This window comes from Medicago truncatula, chromosome 4 (genome assembly GCF_003473485.1).
Source record: "Medicago truncatula cultivar Jemalong A17 chromosome 4, MtrunA17r5.0-ANR, whole genome shotgun sequence".
Classification (NCBI taxonomy): Eukaryota; Viridiplantae; Streptophyta; class Magnoliopsida; order Fabales; family Fabaceae; genus Medicago; species Medicago truncatula.
In genome coordinates this window covers 6,795,940-6,813,586 of record NC_053045.1, presented here as the reverse complement: position 1 = coordinate 6,813,586, position 17,647 = coordinate 6,795,940, and the positions used below count along the sequence as shown (strand labels likewise).

Sequence of the window (17,647 nt, the reverse complement as noted above, 5' to 3'; positions counted from 1 at the left end):
CAATTGGCGGATGATACACTTTGTATTGGTGAGACATCGGTGGAGAATCTTTAGACTTTAAAACCGGTGTTAATTGGGTTTGAGATGACTTCCGGTTTGAAGGTGAACTACTCTAAAAGTTGCTTGATAGGGATAAATGTGGCGTGTTAGTTTTTGGGTTGAAAGAAGGTGGATTGCCTTTCCTTTACTTGGGACTACCCGTTGGGGAAAACTTAAAGAAATTGGCAACTTAGGAACCTTTGTTGGATAAATTGAAGGGTAGATTAAATTGTTGGGGAAACAAGTATGTGAGTCTCAGATGTCGCATTGTTCTTCTGAATGCGGTTTTAAATTCTATCCCTATTTTATATGTCCTTTTTGCGAATGCCGAAGTCAACAGTGAAGATGATTGTCCACATACAACTTGAATTCCTTTCGGGTGGACGCAAGTTGGTCGGAGGATTAGTTGGGTAAGTTGGAGGAGAATTTGCAAACCGAAATCAAAGGGAGATTTGAGAGTAAAGGATATCAACTTGGTCAATTTAAGTTTTCTAGCGAAATGGAGGTGGAGGTTAGTGCAAGAGGATTGCTTTCTTTGGAAGCAAGAGCTTTTTGACAAATATGGGGACAAAGCCCATACTTTGATGGAGCAAAGTGATAATTTTTGGCCTTCTTATGCTTCTTCTAGTTGGTGGAAGGATTTGATGTTAATCGGGGAAGACGTTGGCGCGTCTTGGTTTGTCAACTAGCTTTTGGAAGGATATTTAGGTGGGAAGCTCTTCACTTCGAAGTGCTTTTCCGCACCTTTATTCCTTGTCAATCCAAAAGGAAGCAACAATTATGGAAATTTGGAGAGCGGAAGGGATGTCTTGGGATGCTAGGTGGCGTAGACAACCTTTTGAGTGAGAGGCGGATCTAATTGCCATTTTTTTGGATTCCATCGGGTCCTTGAATGGAGGCTTGGAGGATGATAGGTGGTGTTGTTGAAGACCGGAAAGGGGGTCATTTTTGGTTAACTCGACTTATAAATTGCTTGAGAGTTTTGCATCTTTGGATTATGGTTTGATGGAATTGCAAGAGGGGGTTTTCCATAAGATTTGGAAAAGTTCGGCCCTGTCAAAAGTCATGGCTTTTTCGTGGAAAATCCTTGATTGTATCCCCTCTCGTGCTAACCTTGCATTGCGAAATGCATTAAGCTCGGATTTACCTACATCTTGTGTGTTATGTGGACGTCACGAGGAGACTTCGATTCACCTCTTCTTGCATTGCCGTTTGGTGGATAGAGCTTGGGCTATGGTTGCAAGTTGGTTAGATTTCTCTTTTATTACTCCTCCAAATTTATTTGTTCATTTTCTTTGTTGGTCGGATGAGGCATTGATTTTGAAGGTCCGCGGTGGCTTTTGGTTAATTTGGCATGTGACAATTTGGGTGCTTTGGAAGGCGGGGAATGACCGTATTTTCTAGAACCAGGTAAAGGAAGTGGACAAGATTGTGGAGGAGGTCAAAGTCTTATCTTGGCAATGGTGTTTATCAAGGGAGAGGAACGCCTTGTGTCTCTACTATGAGTGGTGTTGGAACCTAAATAAGGAGAGGGTAACTTAGGTGGCCCTTTGTTCTTGAGGATGGTGGTTTCTGTAGTGGCTTAGTTTTCTATTTGCTGCTGCTTTTTTGTTTTTCTGCTGCCTGTGTGTTGCCTTCTATGCGCCAGGTTGTTGTTTAAGGGGTTTGGCCTTGATAGGCTTTGTGTATGGTTCCATAACTCTTTTTATGCACTTCTGCTGCAGGGGACTTTTGATTAATAAATGGGAAAGATATTTACAGCGAAAAACGATATCGCGATAACAAGCCACGACATGTATTGCAGTTAAGCCAAATTTTTATTCACCTACTAATGTGTTCTGCCAACCAGTGATGTATTGTGTCAAAAGAATGTCCAATGGTATCGCATGCTTGGTTTCGCTACAAATAGCAAAGCTCTTAATAAATATTTGGCCTATTTGATTCAATGGTCCCTCAAATAATTTCAAGTTTTCATTTTGGTCCCACAATTAATAAAACGTACCTTTTGGTCCCTCACCTTTTCTTCCGTTTACCAAATAGATCCCGAACGTTAAGTTTAACCCCAAATGATGTATATGGTGGATCAACCTTAAGAGTGGTCCACCATAGACCATATATATATATATTTTAATTTAAACTGTTTGATCTTTTTTTCTAAAGAGGATCGTTGGATTACGCAAGTGTATTTTATCTTATGGTGAGTCAACAACAACTAATTAATTTTCTTTCTTCTTCTTCTTCCTCACTCTTGTTCATCATCTTCACCATCATATTCATCAACACCATCATCATCTTCATCATTTTTCCAAAAAAAATCAGAAACATCAATAATCATCAACAACAACCCATAGTAAATTTGATTTCAATTAAAAATCTAAATGAAAAATTGAATTGAAGTTTTACAAAAGGATTTAATGAAGTAAAAATAAATTCATGAATTGAAGTTTTCAACCATATTTAACAGCACAATATTCTCAGCAACACCTCCACAACATTATCCACGGGGAAAATAAAATAAAATTTGTCATGAATAGGTTCGATTATGTAACATCACCCAAGAGAAATTATGTAACCTCTCCAACCTGTACCAGAAACGTAAAAACAGAAGGAAGAAAACGCATAAGATCTGAAAACGTGAAACCCATAATAGGAGGAAAAAACACATAAGATCTGGAAGAAGCAACTCTAAAGAAGAAGAAAACGGGATAAAACGAGGAAGAAAATGCGATCCAGAACCAAACCCTCCATCGAGTGAAACGTGATCCAGAACCAAAGAGGAGATTGGAGGTGATTTAAGTGTGGATTTGGTGGATTTGGTGGATTTGGGGGGTTTAGGGTTTTGAGATGCAAATTGATTTTGTATTTGAGAGTGGTAGAAGGAGAAGAGAGGAAAAGTTTTGATAGAGAGAGAATGGAGAAGAGATGCTATAGTAACTGGGTTTGTATTTGCTTTCCTCTTGTTCTTGTTGAATATGTTAACCTGTGCTCCTTGATTTCAAGCAATGGAAGAGTTCATTCTATATATTTGATTATTTAAATTTTAAATTATAAATTGGTGTAAATAACAACATATATGATAAAAAAAAAAATCTGGCTATTTTTTTTATAAAAATGATGAAGAGGTAAAGAAAAAGATAAAGGAAGAAGATGAAAAAAAGGTCAAATAAATTAAGTATTAGTGGTTCACAAGAAGATACAATAGTCTTGCATGATCCAACGGTCGTCTTTCTTAAAAAAAGATCAAAGGGTTAAAATTAGAAATATTAATAAGGTCTACGGTGGACCACTCTTAAGGTTGGTCCACCATAGACATTTGAGGTTAAACTTAACCATCAGAATTTATTTGACAAACAGAGGAAAAAGTGAGGAACCAAAAGGTACGTTTTATTAATTGTGGGACCAAAATGAAAACTTGAAATTATTTGAGGGACCATTTGATCAAATAAGCCTAAACATTGCTATTTCAGAAGAAGAAGAAGAAGAAGAAAAACATCAAGTCAACAAAAAGGGTTTTCCCTTAACAAAAGTTTACACAATACTTTGTTGAAGCTATGTCTCAATCTTTCTTATCATCTATTTTAGCATTTATTATATGTGCGAATAAGCTCGTATGACATGATAACTTAGATGGAATGATAAATACATAAAATAGTTATTCATATCCATCTAAATTAGATCCTCTAACATTTAGGTTTTGACTACTCATAAAATTGTAGTTTCTTAAATGATTTTTGGTGTCAAACCCAAGTCTGAACTGAAAGTCACATAAAACTATTGTCTTTCCTTTTACCTTATCTATTTAGTTTTGTTATGCGATTAATGAAATGTTTGAAAAAAAATTCATTGTCTATGTATCTTTTTATTTTTTTTTTGGTCAAGATTGTCTATGTATCTATTGAAGGAGAAGATTGTCACAAAAAATATAATTTCGTATTGCTTTTGCAATTTCTACATCTTTGGCATGCATGTAAGAAACTCAAGCAACATCATATTTCACATAACATAGTTGATGGAAAGAGAGTCTATCGTGAGAGAGGAAAAGTTTTCCCCAGTTAGGTCAAAATGGGTTCGGGTCGGTTTATAGGCCATTATGTTATTCAACCATTTTTAAATGTATTTCTTTTTCTTTTGAAAATACTCTCATATTTGGAAGGAAAATCGAAAATTCAATTTTTTTTTTTTTGTGTACAAATTAATTAAAGTGATTATAAAATTCTTAAATATTAATAAATTGATGTTTTTTTATCATGGAAAGCTAAAAGAGGTTAAAAATTGATGTTTTGAGCATAATGATTTGGCAAATAGTTGTTTTAGAGCTTAAAACCTAATCAATGATACCTAAAAGAAGTTACAGTATATATTATTAAGATAAGATATGATACACATAAATTCATCAGAGTAAAGTTCATTATTGTCAAAATTCCAACTTAAATCCTAAAATCCAGGATTTTGCAACTTTATTTACCTTCAACGACTCAAATCCATAGCCGAGTCTCAAAATAGGTAAAATCCAAGTAAAATCGCACAAAATCGTGAAATTCACACAAAATCGCAGGATTTTAAAGGGTTTTGAAGGATTTTGTCCATTTTTTTAGTCATTTATGTATAACTTCATTTTTTGTTGACAAGATTTATAACTATTTTCTAGACTTTAACCTGAGTCATTTATGCATATATACAATTTATAACATATATTTATCATTATTTTTGTTTTGGTGAAATCCATCGATTTTGATTGCGATTTTACAATTTCTTATATTCATTCTACAAAAGTAGTTGAGTAAAATCCTTCGATTTTGATTGTGATTTTACGATTTTCGATTTTGCTCTTCCCTTTCGACCTGAAGCAAATTTCCGATTTTGACAACCTTGGTAAAGCTATTTATTTTTCCATCAAAGAAGTAAAGTTCTTTATTTTTATCTTTGAAAAAGTGAAATGATCATCACTATAATATGAGATGAGATACAGAATATCTTCTGAGGTAGCCAGTTCATTCTTCCCCCATTATTTGAAAAACCTAATAGCTCAAACCATGAATAGTCACAGTGGACCTTGAGGAAGTAAATTCTGGAGACAATACAGAAGTACAAAATAATAACTATGGTGACACAGTGACAGCAAAGACAAGCAAGTAAATGAGCACAACAGCTAGCTGTAGGCCATGTTGCAATTAATATTTGTAACTCTATACATAGTAGTTGTTCATTTTTTATGCTAGCAAGCTATATAACCTTATCACTTTGTTATAAATTTTCACATGACTATAAGAGTGACTAAATGGTACTACTATTTTTCTGGTGAAACTAAATAGCACTACTAGTAAGAGTGACTAAATATACGTGATTAGTGGAAATGAGTGTGTTTAATTTGTAGTCTATGTTCTTTAAAAAAGAAAATTTGAAGTCTATATGCAAAAGCTGCAATATTGTAATGTATAATGCTATTTTGTACGAGATTTTTAGGTTAGATTATTGTACCAATAAAGTTAATTTGGAGTTTTGACTAAGTCGAGGTCTAATTTGAACTCGTCTAAACAAAGATTCGCTCTTATTTTTGCTTAAAAACTTAACAAACTACGCATATAAATGAGAATTTAGTACCCCTTTAGAAAAGGTGCGCGTTATTTTCACTACATTTCACTCACCCCATCCAATCTCAACTCCGACCACTACAAAGACACATTTTGGATCGGATTAACTGCTTAGCCAACAAAGGTTGGTCATTGATGAGAAAAAAAGTAGATAACATCTTGATCATTTTTCGTGATAAAAAATCTAAACAAGTTAGATTTTAGGGTTCACCGTGATCAAAGTAAAACTTTAAGATTCAAAAAACGTTAACAAAAATACTTAAAGGTTATCTACCTATGAGGTCGTTTAGCCAAGAGTGGGAGTTCAACCGAAACCTTTGCAGGATGAGTTAATCTTTTTCAACTAAACAAATCTTGATAATGCAATGATGTACTAATTGGTAGATATAAATACCTATGTCAACAACTCTTTTAACCATAAAACTTTTTCTGAACATTTCGACCCCCCAACTCATCTAAACGTTTTCTTGACATAAAAAGGACAGTGTACTACAAATACAAGAGACATAGTAACGATACACGAAAATTGTTTGGGGCTTTTTCCTGCATCCCCACTCTCTACTACTACTTAATTTTTCAACCACAATCATTTATATACATCCAGCTGAATCCTACAATAGTTTTTAAAAATATTTTGAACCCTTTTTAACATATGCATCCAAACAAAGTTCAAATTGTATAAAAAAATGTAGCAAGGGTAGTAGAAAAAAGTGGGGTGCAGAAAATAGCCCCGAATTGTTATAATGGATTACAATTAAGTAAATTCTCAACTTGGTCTCTAATCATATCAATATTTTTTTTAAGAGAAATAGAAATCATAAAATTAAAATAAAACCCTACCAGTGATATACAAGTTAGCACAAGAGTGGAAGGAAAAAGGTAACAACAACCCTAAATGGGTTTTAAACAAAACCTAAAACAAACATTATACAGTACAATTCGGTGAATCCACGTATGAGCGCAAAACTGAATTATAAAAAGTTGATATTTTGATTAAATAGATCTATGAAACTTCGTAATTTTAATTTAATCAAGTTAGTCTCTCCACGTGGATATGTTATCAAATTCATCGCTGACATCACCATATCAAAGTCGTTATATTTTTTCGCAAGAGGAAAGACATGAACACTCTTTTTAACACTTTCTCTGACAATCACTATCTTATTGCGTGAAACTCATGTGAGTCTCACCACTTTATGCGAGACTCATATAGATCATAGATTTCATCAAACAAGAGAGTGATCGTTAGAGAGTGTTAGAAACAGAATGTTTCCAACATTGCTCTTTTCTGCAAATATTAATGAGAAGAAAAGTATTCTCAATATTTTACAATATAAGTAATCATTTAAAATTTTAATAACTTAAAAACTAATTTGTCTTTATATTCTATAGAGACAATTCATTGTATGTAAGACCTAACTCAGTTGGAGTTTTAATGATGTTTTTGATGCGGCCTACGAATCAAAAGAGAGAGTATATGTTATTATTTACTCTTAGCGGTTCACAACTATATTGTAACACTAAAATTTATTTGAAGAAGTAAAACTAGTCTAGCGTAATTGACATCAGTGAGTTTTCCACCTAATTAACCCAAATGAGTTTTTTGTAACGCTAATATTGCATTTAGCCAAACTCAATTTTATAAAATTGACTTGTAAGATAAGAGTTGTTTAGTCTTTATAAATTCTTTACTCAGCTTGTTTCTATTATGTGTGAGACTTGAACGCATGAATCTGCAACCGCGTGACCAAACTTAAAGGCTTGTTGGTTGGGCAGTTCTTACAATGAGAAAACAGAAAACTTTCACTCATCATAACTGCATCCTTTCTTTTTAGGTAAAATTGCAATAACAGTTAACATTATCAGTAATATTAAATGTTGCATACTACTTTAATAGAGACATATACATTAGTATCCAGCCCTCAGATCGAATCAACCCCTTTTTATATGTATGACAGTCGTGGCAAAAGTTATTTAATTTGCCACAACAAATATCACAGTTTTTTGTAACCTAGTGAAGTTTCTATGTGGAGTACACAAAGTGGATTCTCCCCTTCCAACCAGATATTTTTCATACGCATGAGTCAGGGATCGAACCCCTGATCCCATGTCCAAAGGATCCAAGCCCCTTACCACTTGGACCAATTTATTGTTGGTGAAATTTGAACACTTTAAGAAAGTGGTGCCAAACATTTCGATCACTTATTTTTGCGTATAGAGAAAACTCAATAGAAAGGATGAACCACAAACATGAATTCCGTGCACTTAGGAGATCTTGCATTCACGCACGGAACATCAATGGTTGTTTGATCAAGATTAGGCACTCAAAGTATTGAGCTTAAATTTAGATTGTCTAATATTGACCAAATGGTCATCGATGCCCTCAATGCGTGAATGTGAGAATTTTCTACTATAAGAGAGTCAGATATGGAGATTCACCTCATGCGTCCAACTGATTTTTTTTTATTGATATTAATTCCGGCCGAGAAACACTAGACACTCCATAACTATATTAATTATTCTTGTAAAACAAAAAAAAAACTATATTAATTATAATTATTAAAACAATATCACAATTTGTACCAAAAACAAAAAACAAAAACAATATTCACAATAATTGAGCACTATATATAAGTGACCTAACTTCCTCGTTCATATGCACACTCACCACTCACTAGCAAGTTGGGGTTAATTTCTTTGAGACATTAATTCCAATGGAACAAAAAAACCAAATGAATATTATTCCTTCAATATTTCTTTGTGTGTTTATCACCTTGAGCATTGGTGTTCAACAAATTGAAGCAAGAGCATTTTTTGTTTTTGGTGATTCTCTTGTGGATAATGGAAATAATAACTTCCTAGCCACTACTGCTCGTGCTGATTCATATCCTTATGGAATTGATTCTCAAACTCATAGAGCTTCTGGTCGTTTCTCCAATGGCCTCAACATGCCTGACCTAATTAGTTGAGTCCTCATTTTTATATTTTATTTATTTATGATTATAATTTTCAATTATATATGATTTCCCTAGCTTTCATCTAATATTGTGTTCTAGGGCATGCTTTAATTAAGTGGCTATATATTATGAATGTGATAGGTGAAAAAATTGGGTCAGAACCTACATTACCATATTTGAGTCCAGAGCTTGATGGTGAGAGGTTGCTTATTGGTGCTAACTTTGCTTCTGCTGGGATTGGAATTCTCAATGACACTGGAGTTCAATTTGTAAGTTGCATATAATTTATAAATAATAACTTTTTTTTAACACACAAAAAAGTAGAATTTTCCTTTCACACGGTTAACCAAAGCAATTAATTTTCTCATGTTCATGTTTTTTAACCTAAATTCCAAATATATTCTATTGCTACATTTGTTCCTAAAAGAAATCATTTGAATTAAAATAAGTTTTTTTTTTCTCTTGAGAGAAGTTGAATTAAGAAATTTAGAAGTAGTATTAAATTTGTTGATAAATTATATTGTTTTTTTGTCAAGATTAGTGACATAAAGTTGATTTAATAACTTATTTTTCCAGATTATTTGTATGTATTGTTGTAAGAGATATTGAAGGAAAAAAAATATTAATACCATTAAATATTTGAAAATCAATATCATATAAGACATGAAAATTAATTAATTTTTGGATCATACATTTAGGGAGAGTGTGTTCAAAATTGAAGGTGAAGAATTGAATGATATAGATTGAAAATGTGACTTCTCATTTATGAGAGGATCTACTCTCAGTTGAGCCCATGTGTGCTAAATGTAATTGCTTTAACATGAAAAGAAGTTAAGTTCAATATTCCGTACGTGTACAAAACATTGAGAACTACAACAGATTGAAAGTGACTAAATATTGATTTCTTAATTCCTCATTCTTATTCTAAATGAAATTTGTTCGATAAAAGTTGATATATTTAATCTAAAATTTTATCTAAAATTTGGATCAAATACATCAATAAAAATTTGGGTATTTCGTACAAAATGAAAAAAATACTACTACATAATAATGAGTGATGACATAATGCAAAGAAACCCTAAATTTATCTGTGTAATGAAATAAATCAATATTGTGACACTGAACTACTACTATTTCTATTTGTTTCTAATTATCTAAATATAATTTTGCAGATTAACATAATCCGAATTACTGCCCAATTAGCATACTTTAAACAGTACCAGCAGAGGGTTAGTGCACTAATTGGAGAAAGTGAGGCACAAAAATTAGTGAACCAAGCATTAACCCTAATAACTTTAGGTGGGAATGATTTTGTGAACAACTATTATTTGGTTCCTTACTCAGCCAGATCTCGTGAATATGCTCTTCCTGATTATGTTGTCTTCCTCATTTCTGAATATCGCAAAATTCTTATGGTATGTTCCTATCCTTACGTACTTCCCTTAGTTTAATTGTCATAATATATTTTGTTCTTAAATTTTTTCAATATTATATTGTTTTTTTTGGTGCAAATCTATTGTTGTTTTTTATTTGTAGTTTATTTATTCTTTGACAAATTATTTGAAATTTATTACGTTGTTACATCACACTTTTTGGGTCATAATATAGACTTCTCCTAAGCCCTAAAATATATGACCATATATATAAAAACAGTTGAAAGAACACACTCAAGAGAGGAACCATTTTGTTTCAATATGTAGTAGTTGATTCTTAAATGATAATTTAGTATAAATATGAAATATTTTTTATTTTTAGGGTTAGGATTTTTTTTATTGACAGGTTTTAGGGTTAGGAATTAAAATGCGTATTTTTGGTATAGTAGATGAGTTAATTAATGTTTGGCAAGCATGTAACGGTAAGATTCAATTGGTTGTTGAAAGCAGCACATATTATGCTGATTAATATTAAAATCCACATAAAGTCCACCACCAAATATAACCAACCATATAGTAAAAATGTTGAATTAATGCTCTTACATATCCCTCTATTTTTTCCAATCCGTACATGAATTATTATATTATTTCAAAACCTAGCTAACAATTCATACCAATTGTGTTATAACATTGAATTAAATGCATACAGAATCTATATGAATTGGGAGCAAGAAGAGTTTTGGTGACAGGAACGGGACCATTAGGTTGTGTACCAGCAGAATTGGCTATGCAAGGTAGAAATGGAGAGTGTGGTGTTCCTCTTCAAACAGCTACTAACTTGTTCAATCCTCAACTTGTTGAATTGATTAATCAACTCAATTCTGAAATTGGTGGTCCTAATCATGTATTCATCTATGCAAATGCATTTGCTATGCATTTGGATTTCGTTTCTAATCCACAAGCATACGGTATATTTCCAATCTTAATTCGGTTAAATTTTTGCAGCTTTAATAATAATCATAGTAGTAATAATTTAAAATACAAATATTCATCTATTCGTTCACCACTTCAACATATGTTTTTTCTTATGTATGTGTTCATATGCTAGACTTAAATTGTTAGGTCCGGCCCTAGTCATGTTAGTTAGAAGCATAGATTTAGTATAGCCAAAAATTTGTTACCTACCTAGAGTTTGGTCTTTTAAGTCTAATTAATATGTTTAGCTCTTGGTGGCTAGGATCATTAATTTGGTTCTCCTAAGGTCTTGGGATAGTAGATGAGATTTGACTAAAATTCGATTCAAAGTGTTTGGTTGGTCTTTTTTCATAGTATTTGAATCAACCAAGACTAACCCAATATACTTTTGTTTGAGTATTAAGTTTATGATTTAAAAAATCCATAAATTCAACTCATTGTGACACAAATTATGGATTTCTTGGATTTGTTATTTTGTGAGTGTAGCTTCAGACATGGATTTAAGTGTGCAATGTAAGTGTTGAATAGGAAAAATATTTCAATTTAGTTCAAGTGTCATAATTTAAGCTATAACATTTTATATTAAGTGAGGCTTTCCTAATATAAAATGTTATTAAATTACTTTTTTATCGAAAATTTTAAAAGTTGTTTATGCCACTTAACTCAAACCTATCCGCGCAATATCTTGGATTTGAAAAGAAGAAAAAAAAACTTGTAGGGTTTTGACCCAACCCGTTCAAGATAATATAGTTAGTTCATATAATGAATTTATATTCAACCTGGTTAGTGTAGACCACTACCATTATTTTGTGATTTTGCAAAAACTACATGTCTTTTTAGTAGTAGCAAAGTGAATTTGTCGCAGTTACAATGGTTCATCGAAAATTTGATAAAATCTACACTGCTACCATATATGTATTATATAAATTTTGCAAAGTCACGATGACTTATGTTAATTTCGACAAATCCACCGCGACACCATTAAAAAAGTAAGATGACCACTAGAGCAATGGTCGTGTGTGTGTCAGTCGAGCTCATGGGTTGGGACTTATATGGTTCAATATATAGTAAGAAGTTATTTATGAATGACTAACTGTTTTAACCACAACCACTATTGAAATGGATTATGTTGCAATCAAGTTAAATGGTGTGGGGGAAATTGACTTTTGGGGACCAAAGGGACCATTCCTAATATGTAGTATTAATATATATCAATTATAGTCAAGATTGCACTGGACCATGCTCATTGAAAAAACATTTATTCTATTCACCTAAATATCTAAAAAAAATAGGTCATTTTTTTCCACAAACTTTTGTTGGTATAATAAATGAAGAAGTGCATGCTTAGTGAAACAATTTCTATGCAATATAATTATCCAATTTGAAAGTATTTATCACCATTTTTTGTTTTTTTTATATATGCAGGATTTGAAACATCAAAACAAGCATGTTGTGGTCAAGGACCATTCAATGGAGTTGGACTATGTACTCCAGCTTCTAACTTGTGCCCTAATAGGGATCTTTATGCATTTTGGGACCCCTTTCATCCATCAGAAAGAGCCAATAGACTAATCGTTGATAAATTTATGACTGGAACTACCGATTACATGCACCCATATAATCTTAGTACACTTATTGCTATGGATTCTAGGACCTAATAATAATAATAATAATGAATTGAAAAAAATCTAGGATCTAATGCTTCATTCTTATAGGGTCATGGTTGTAACCCTAGGATCTTTGCAGTTTATTGTATTCTTGAACGTTTAAGCCTTTGATGTTGTTTGTGTCACACAAAAAATGAATTTTGTTGTTAAGTGACTTATTTAATTTTATTTTTGATTGACATTCTGTTTTTTATTTTATATTAATTGTCATGCAAATAACAAAGTTTCTATAGGAAAAGTTCAATGGTAGCAAACAAATGAGAATTTTTTTTTTTTGAAAAGGCACAAATGAGAACATTGTTTGCACTTTGCACATTACCACAAAAAAATATAATACATGATGAAATCTCTAATTGTATGTATATATGAACAACTAACTAATTTTAATAAATTGTTAGAAAGTTTTACAATAAAACACAATAAAAAAGAAATTAAAAATCAGACCTTTATGATTTTAACAATATTTCTTGTAACACTTTTTTCTGTTTTCAAGTATGAATCAAATTTATCATCATAAGACTTACAATACTCACACACCATGCACATCAACTATTTTCTTTTTGACACTCTCTCTTAACACTAATTTTTTTATGAAATTTACATCAACTATTTTTTTTTTGACACTTTCTCTTAACACTACTTTTTTGATGAAATTTATGTGGATATACCACTATTTTGGATATGGATTTCTATATAAAATTTCAGTCAATATAGAGAAAAGTTAAAAGCAAGTTTTAACATGTAGAATTCATCAAATTCTAAATGCTTAGTCAACTTTTAGGTTTTTTATTTCATTGCTCATTCAATTCATATGTTGTTTATATATGCTCTTTTAAAATAAATCAGGGTAATGTTGAAAATATATTTTAAGACTCATAATGATTAAGATGATGTAAAAAATTAGCATGATAAATAAAAGTATGAATTTAAATTTAAAAAGAGAGGTATTTATAATACCTCATTAGTTGAATCAAGAACTCCAACATCATGCATAGACAACAATGACAACAATGACATGTGGTGTCTTTTAAGTTTCTGCATTTTAAACTTTTAGTCTTTTGCTTGCATTTATTGTGTTTTTTCTTGTTTTATATTTTTTTCCGTTGAAAGACACCACACATATTCGTCTTGTTCATAAAGCAACCTATGAATTTGATGAACGCTAGCTCACTCTTTTCTGAAAAAACTTTGCACAACATGTCCTAAGATTTCTGGTTTGATTCTGTCTGTAATAACCAAAATCAGCCCTTCTTGTTTATCAAAAACACCGATAAACACTCACATGTATTCACGTATGCAAGTCAACTAAAGAAAATATAAAGTATTAGAGTTAATGTTATTTAAAGGGTACTTTTCTAACAAAGTAAAAAGATTGTATAAAAATAACCTTTTTTTTTAAGAATGTAGAAAAATAACTTAAAACTTTGAAATTCAAATTAATTTAAAACAACTACATAATGATACAAAAATGAATATAATAAATATATGAATGAATACATTGCCATCATTATTTATTTTTAAAAAAAAAAATAAACACTAGAATTCTCGACAACTATAAAAGAGAGGTATTTTATAATACCTCATAGGTTTGAATCACACTCATCAGAATGAAACACACACAATCACAGTTTGCGAGATTCGAACCTATGCCATGCAGGTTATGTCTCATGACATTCCCCCAGCGACCAGGTGAACCGGGGGTGAATTTACATATTCTATATACTTAAATCAGGTTCAAAGTGAAAAGGACACCCAGAGAATAATTGACCAATTTGTAAAAGGATGAAGAAAAAAAACATTATACAACATAATTATTAGAGTTTAACGATGATGGGTTGACTTTTAAAATAATTTTGCACACATAATCAATTAAAAATAGAGTAAAGAGTCAATTACTCCCCTGAAATTGTAAGTTTCGTCAATTATCCTCCTTAAATTAACAAAACTTCAATTATCCCCCTGAAATTGCACAATGTTAATCAATTTACCCCCTCCGTCAAATTTTTCTGTTAGTTAACATGACGTTTTTCAAATACCCTCCTGAAGTTTTGTACTTATATGCAAAATGCCCCCTGAACTTGAAAATTTATATATTTTTTTCTTATCCTTAAAAGTGACTGCATTATCACTGAATTGTGGAGCATATTAGCTAAGTTTTGACGGTATACAACCATATATGTTCCTTTAAACGATCAAACATTAACCATGTATTAGAGTCTAACGATATGAAAGTCACCATAGTAAAGTACAACCACACTTGTCAGATGGAAAACTAATACATGTCATACATAATGAAGCACATAAATAATACATGATTGGCATAACCAAGAATTACCAAGATGTCAAAGTATATGGCTTTGCTATTGCTAATTTTAACCACACTAAAAATTTCCACTTCCTTTATATTATGAGTGGTGCACACCATCAACACACTTCTCTCACTTTCAAGAAAAAAATACATAAACTTGTTACTTCTCTCACTTTATAAAGGATCTTGAAGGAATCATGATCTTCTTTCCCCGTTAGGATTCATAGGATTGTACAAATATGTAAAGGGAAATGTTAACAATTTGTTGAGAAGTTTAAAGTGAAAATTTTGTATGTAGAGGGATGTGTTGGATTAGGATTCTAAGAGATTTTAAAAAAAATAATAATTATGAAAGATTTGTGTATTCAACACATTGAAATATCAAAAAACAACTTTTTTACCTAAAACTTACTAATTGTTTCAATTTTTTAATATTTAACAAGTGCCTAGCATGACCCATAAGTAAATGGTCCATAAAAATAGGTAGAATTTCATTTTTAATTGCTATAAAAAAAAAATAAAAAAAAATAAAAAAACACTTTTCATTCCTGTAACATTTTCCTTTTCATTTTTAGGGATCAACAAAGCTGACATAGTTTTTCTACAGAGACTAAAAATGCTAATGAACCCCTAGCATAAGACATACCAAAAAATGCTAACAGAAATATTTGACGTAGGAGGTAAATTGATTAACGTTGTGCAATTTCGGATGGGTAATTGAAGTTTTGTTAATTTCAGGGGAAAATTGACGAAACTTACAATTTCAGGGGGTAATTGACTATTTACTCATTAAAAATATTAATCGACACGTCAATTAATATTTTTAATTTATGTGTCAATTCAGAATGTTTTGATAGTTTGTGTAAAATTGTTCTTATTATAGTTATTGTCTACGTGAGATTAACTCAATTGATAATGCATAATATATGTAAGGACCGAAGGTTCATTTCCCTCTAAATAACCTATGAACAAGAAAGCCAAATTAATTACCTAAGATCTCGCTGTGATTTAGAATAATAGAGAGCTTTGCTCTAAAAGTTGTTCAAAATGATTGTACAAATAATAATAATAATAATAATAGAGAGAGAGATAGAGAGAAAAGAGAGATAAAAAGGTAAAAACACAATGAGAGTAGAAGCTAGTATTGTTCTAAAAGTTGTTCAAAATGATTGTACAAATATGTAAAGGGAAATGTTAACAATTTGTTGAGAAGTTTAAAGTGAAAATTTTGTATTTAGAGGGATGTGTTGGATTAGGATTCTAAGAGATTTTAAAAGAATTTTTAATTATGAAGATTTGTGTATTCAACACATTGAAATATAAAAAAAAAACAACTTTTTTACCTAAAACTTACTAATTGTTTCAATTTTTTAATATTTAACAAGTGCCTAGCATGACCCATAAGTAAATGGTCCATAAAAATAGGCAGAATTTCATTTTTAATTGCTATAAAAAAAAACACTTTTCATTCCTGTAACATTTTCCTTTGCATTTTTAGGGATCAACAAAGCTGACATAGTTTTTCTACAGAGACTAAAAATACTAATGAACCCCTAGCATAAGACATACCAAAAAATGCTAACAGAAATATTTGACGTAGGAGGTAAATTGATTAACGTTGTGCAATTTCGGAGGGGTAATTGAAGTTTTGTTAATTTCAGGGGAAAATTGACGAAACTTACAATTTCAGAGGGGGTAATTGACTATTTACTCATTAAAAATATTAATCGACACGTCAATTAATATTTTTAATTTATGTGTCAATTCAGAATGTTTTGATAGTTTGTGTAAAGTTGTTCTTATTATAGTTATTGTCTACGTGAGCTTAACTCACTTGATAATGCATAATATATGTAAGGATCGGAGGTTCATTTCCCTCTAAATAACCTATGGACAAGAAAGTCAAATTAATTACATAAGATCTCGCTGTGATTTAGAATAATAGAGAGCTTTGCTCTAAAAGTTGTTCAAAATGATTCTACAAATAATAATAATAATAATAATAATAATAATAATAATAATAATAGAGAGAGAGAGAGATAGAGAGAAAAGAGAGATAAAAAAGTAAAAACACAATGAGAGTAGAAGCTAGTATTGTTCTAAAAGTTGTTCAAAATGATTGTACAAATATGTAAAGGGAAATGTTAACAATTTGTTGAAAAGTTTAAAGTGAAAATTTTGTATTTAGAGGGATGTGTTGGATTAGGATTCTAAGAGATTTTAAAAGAATTTTTAATTATGAAGATTTGTGTATTCAACACATTGAAATATCAAAAAATAACTTTTTTTTACCTAAAACTTACTAATTGTTTCAATTTTTTAATATTTAACAAGTGTCTAGCATGACCCATAAGTAAATGGTCCATAAAAATAGGCAGAATTTCATTTTTAATCGCTATAAAAAAAAAAAAAAATCACACTTTTCATTCCTGTAACATTTTCCTTTGCATTTTTTGGGATCAACAAAGCTGACATAATTTTTCTACAGAGACTAAAAATGCTAATAAACCTCTAGCATAAGACATACCAAAAAAGAAAATTCTGAATATTTATAAAGTTTGTTTACTTAATTAACCCTTGTTTTTTCTACATGAACATGTATTTGGAAATTGTATAGGCCAGGGTATCTTATCTTTTAAACAAATTTTTTATCAACTAAACTTAATGTGTGCTATGCTCTATTTTTTATAAAACTAAATCCCTATGTAAAATTTAGAATAAATTGTCGTTTTGATCT

At 30.9% G+C, this 17,647-nt stretch overlaps 1 protein-coding gene across 1 annotated transcript; it reads left to right on the top strand.

The window, feature by feature from the left end:
- Positions 1-8,279: 8,279 nt before the first annotated feature.
- LOC25491541 (GDSL esterase/lipase At5g33370) lies at positions 8,280-12,765 on the top strand. Its single transcript, XM_013599485.3, has 5 exons — positions 8,280-8,594; positions 8,729-8,856; positions 9,760-10,002; positions 10,670-10,928; positions 12,361-12,765. Exons 1-5 carry the CDS (start codon positions 8,345-8,347, stop codon positions 12,591-12,593), a joined length of 1,113 nt encoding a protein of 370 aa, XP_013454939.1. The 5' UTR covers positions 8,280-8,344; the 3' UTR covers positions 12,594-12,765.
- The last annotated feature ends 4,882 nt before the right edge of the window (positions 12,766-17,647 follow it).

What these genes read in the sequence shown, in the direction of transcription:
- LOC25491541 (XM_013599485.3), top strand. Translation starts at nt 8,345, where the DNA reads ATGGAACAAAAAAACCAAATGAATATTATTCCTTCAATATTTCTTTGT. An exon ending in CAACATGCCTGACCTAATTA is followed by an intron (nt 8,595 to 8,728) that starts GTTGAGTCCTCA and finishes TGAATGTGATAG; the next exon opens with GTGAAAAAATTGGGTCAGAA. An exon ending in AATATCGCAAAATTCTTATG is followed by an intron (nt 10,003 to 10,669) that starts GTATGTTCCTAT and finishes AAATGCATACAG; the next exon opens with AATCTATATGAATTGGGAGC.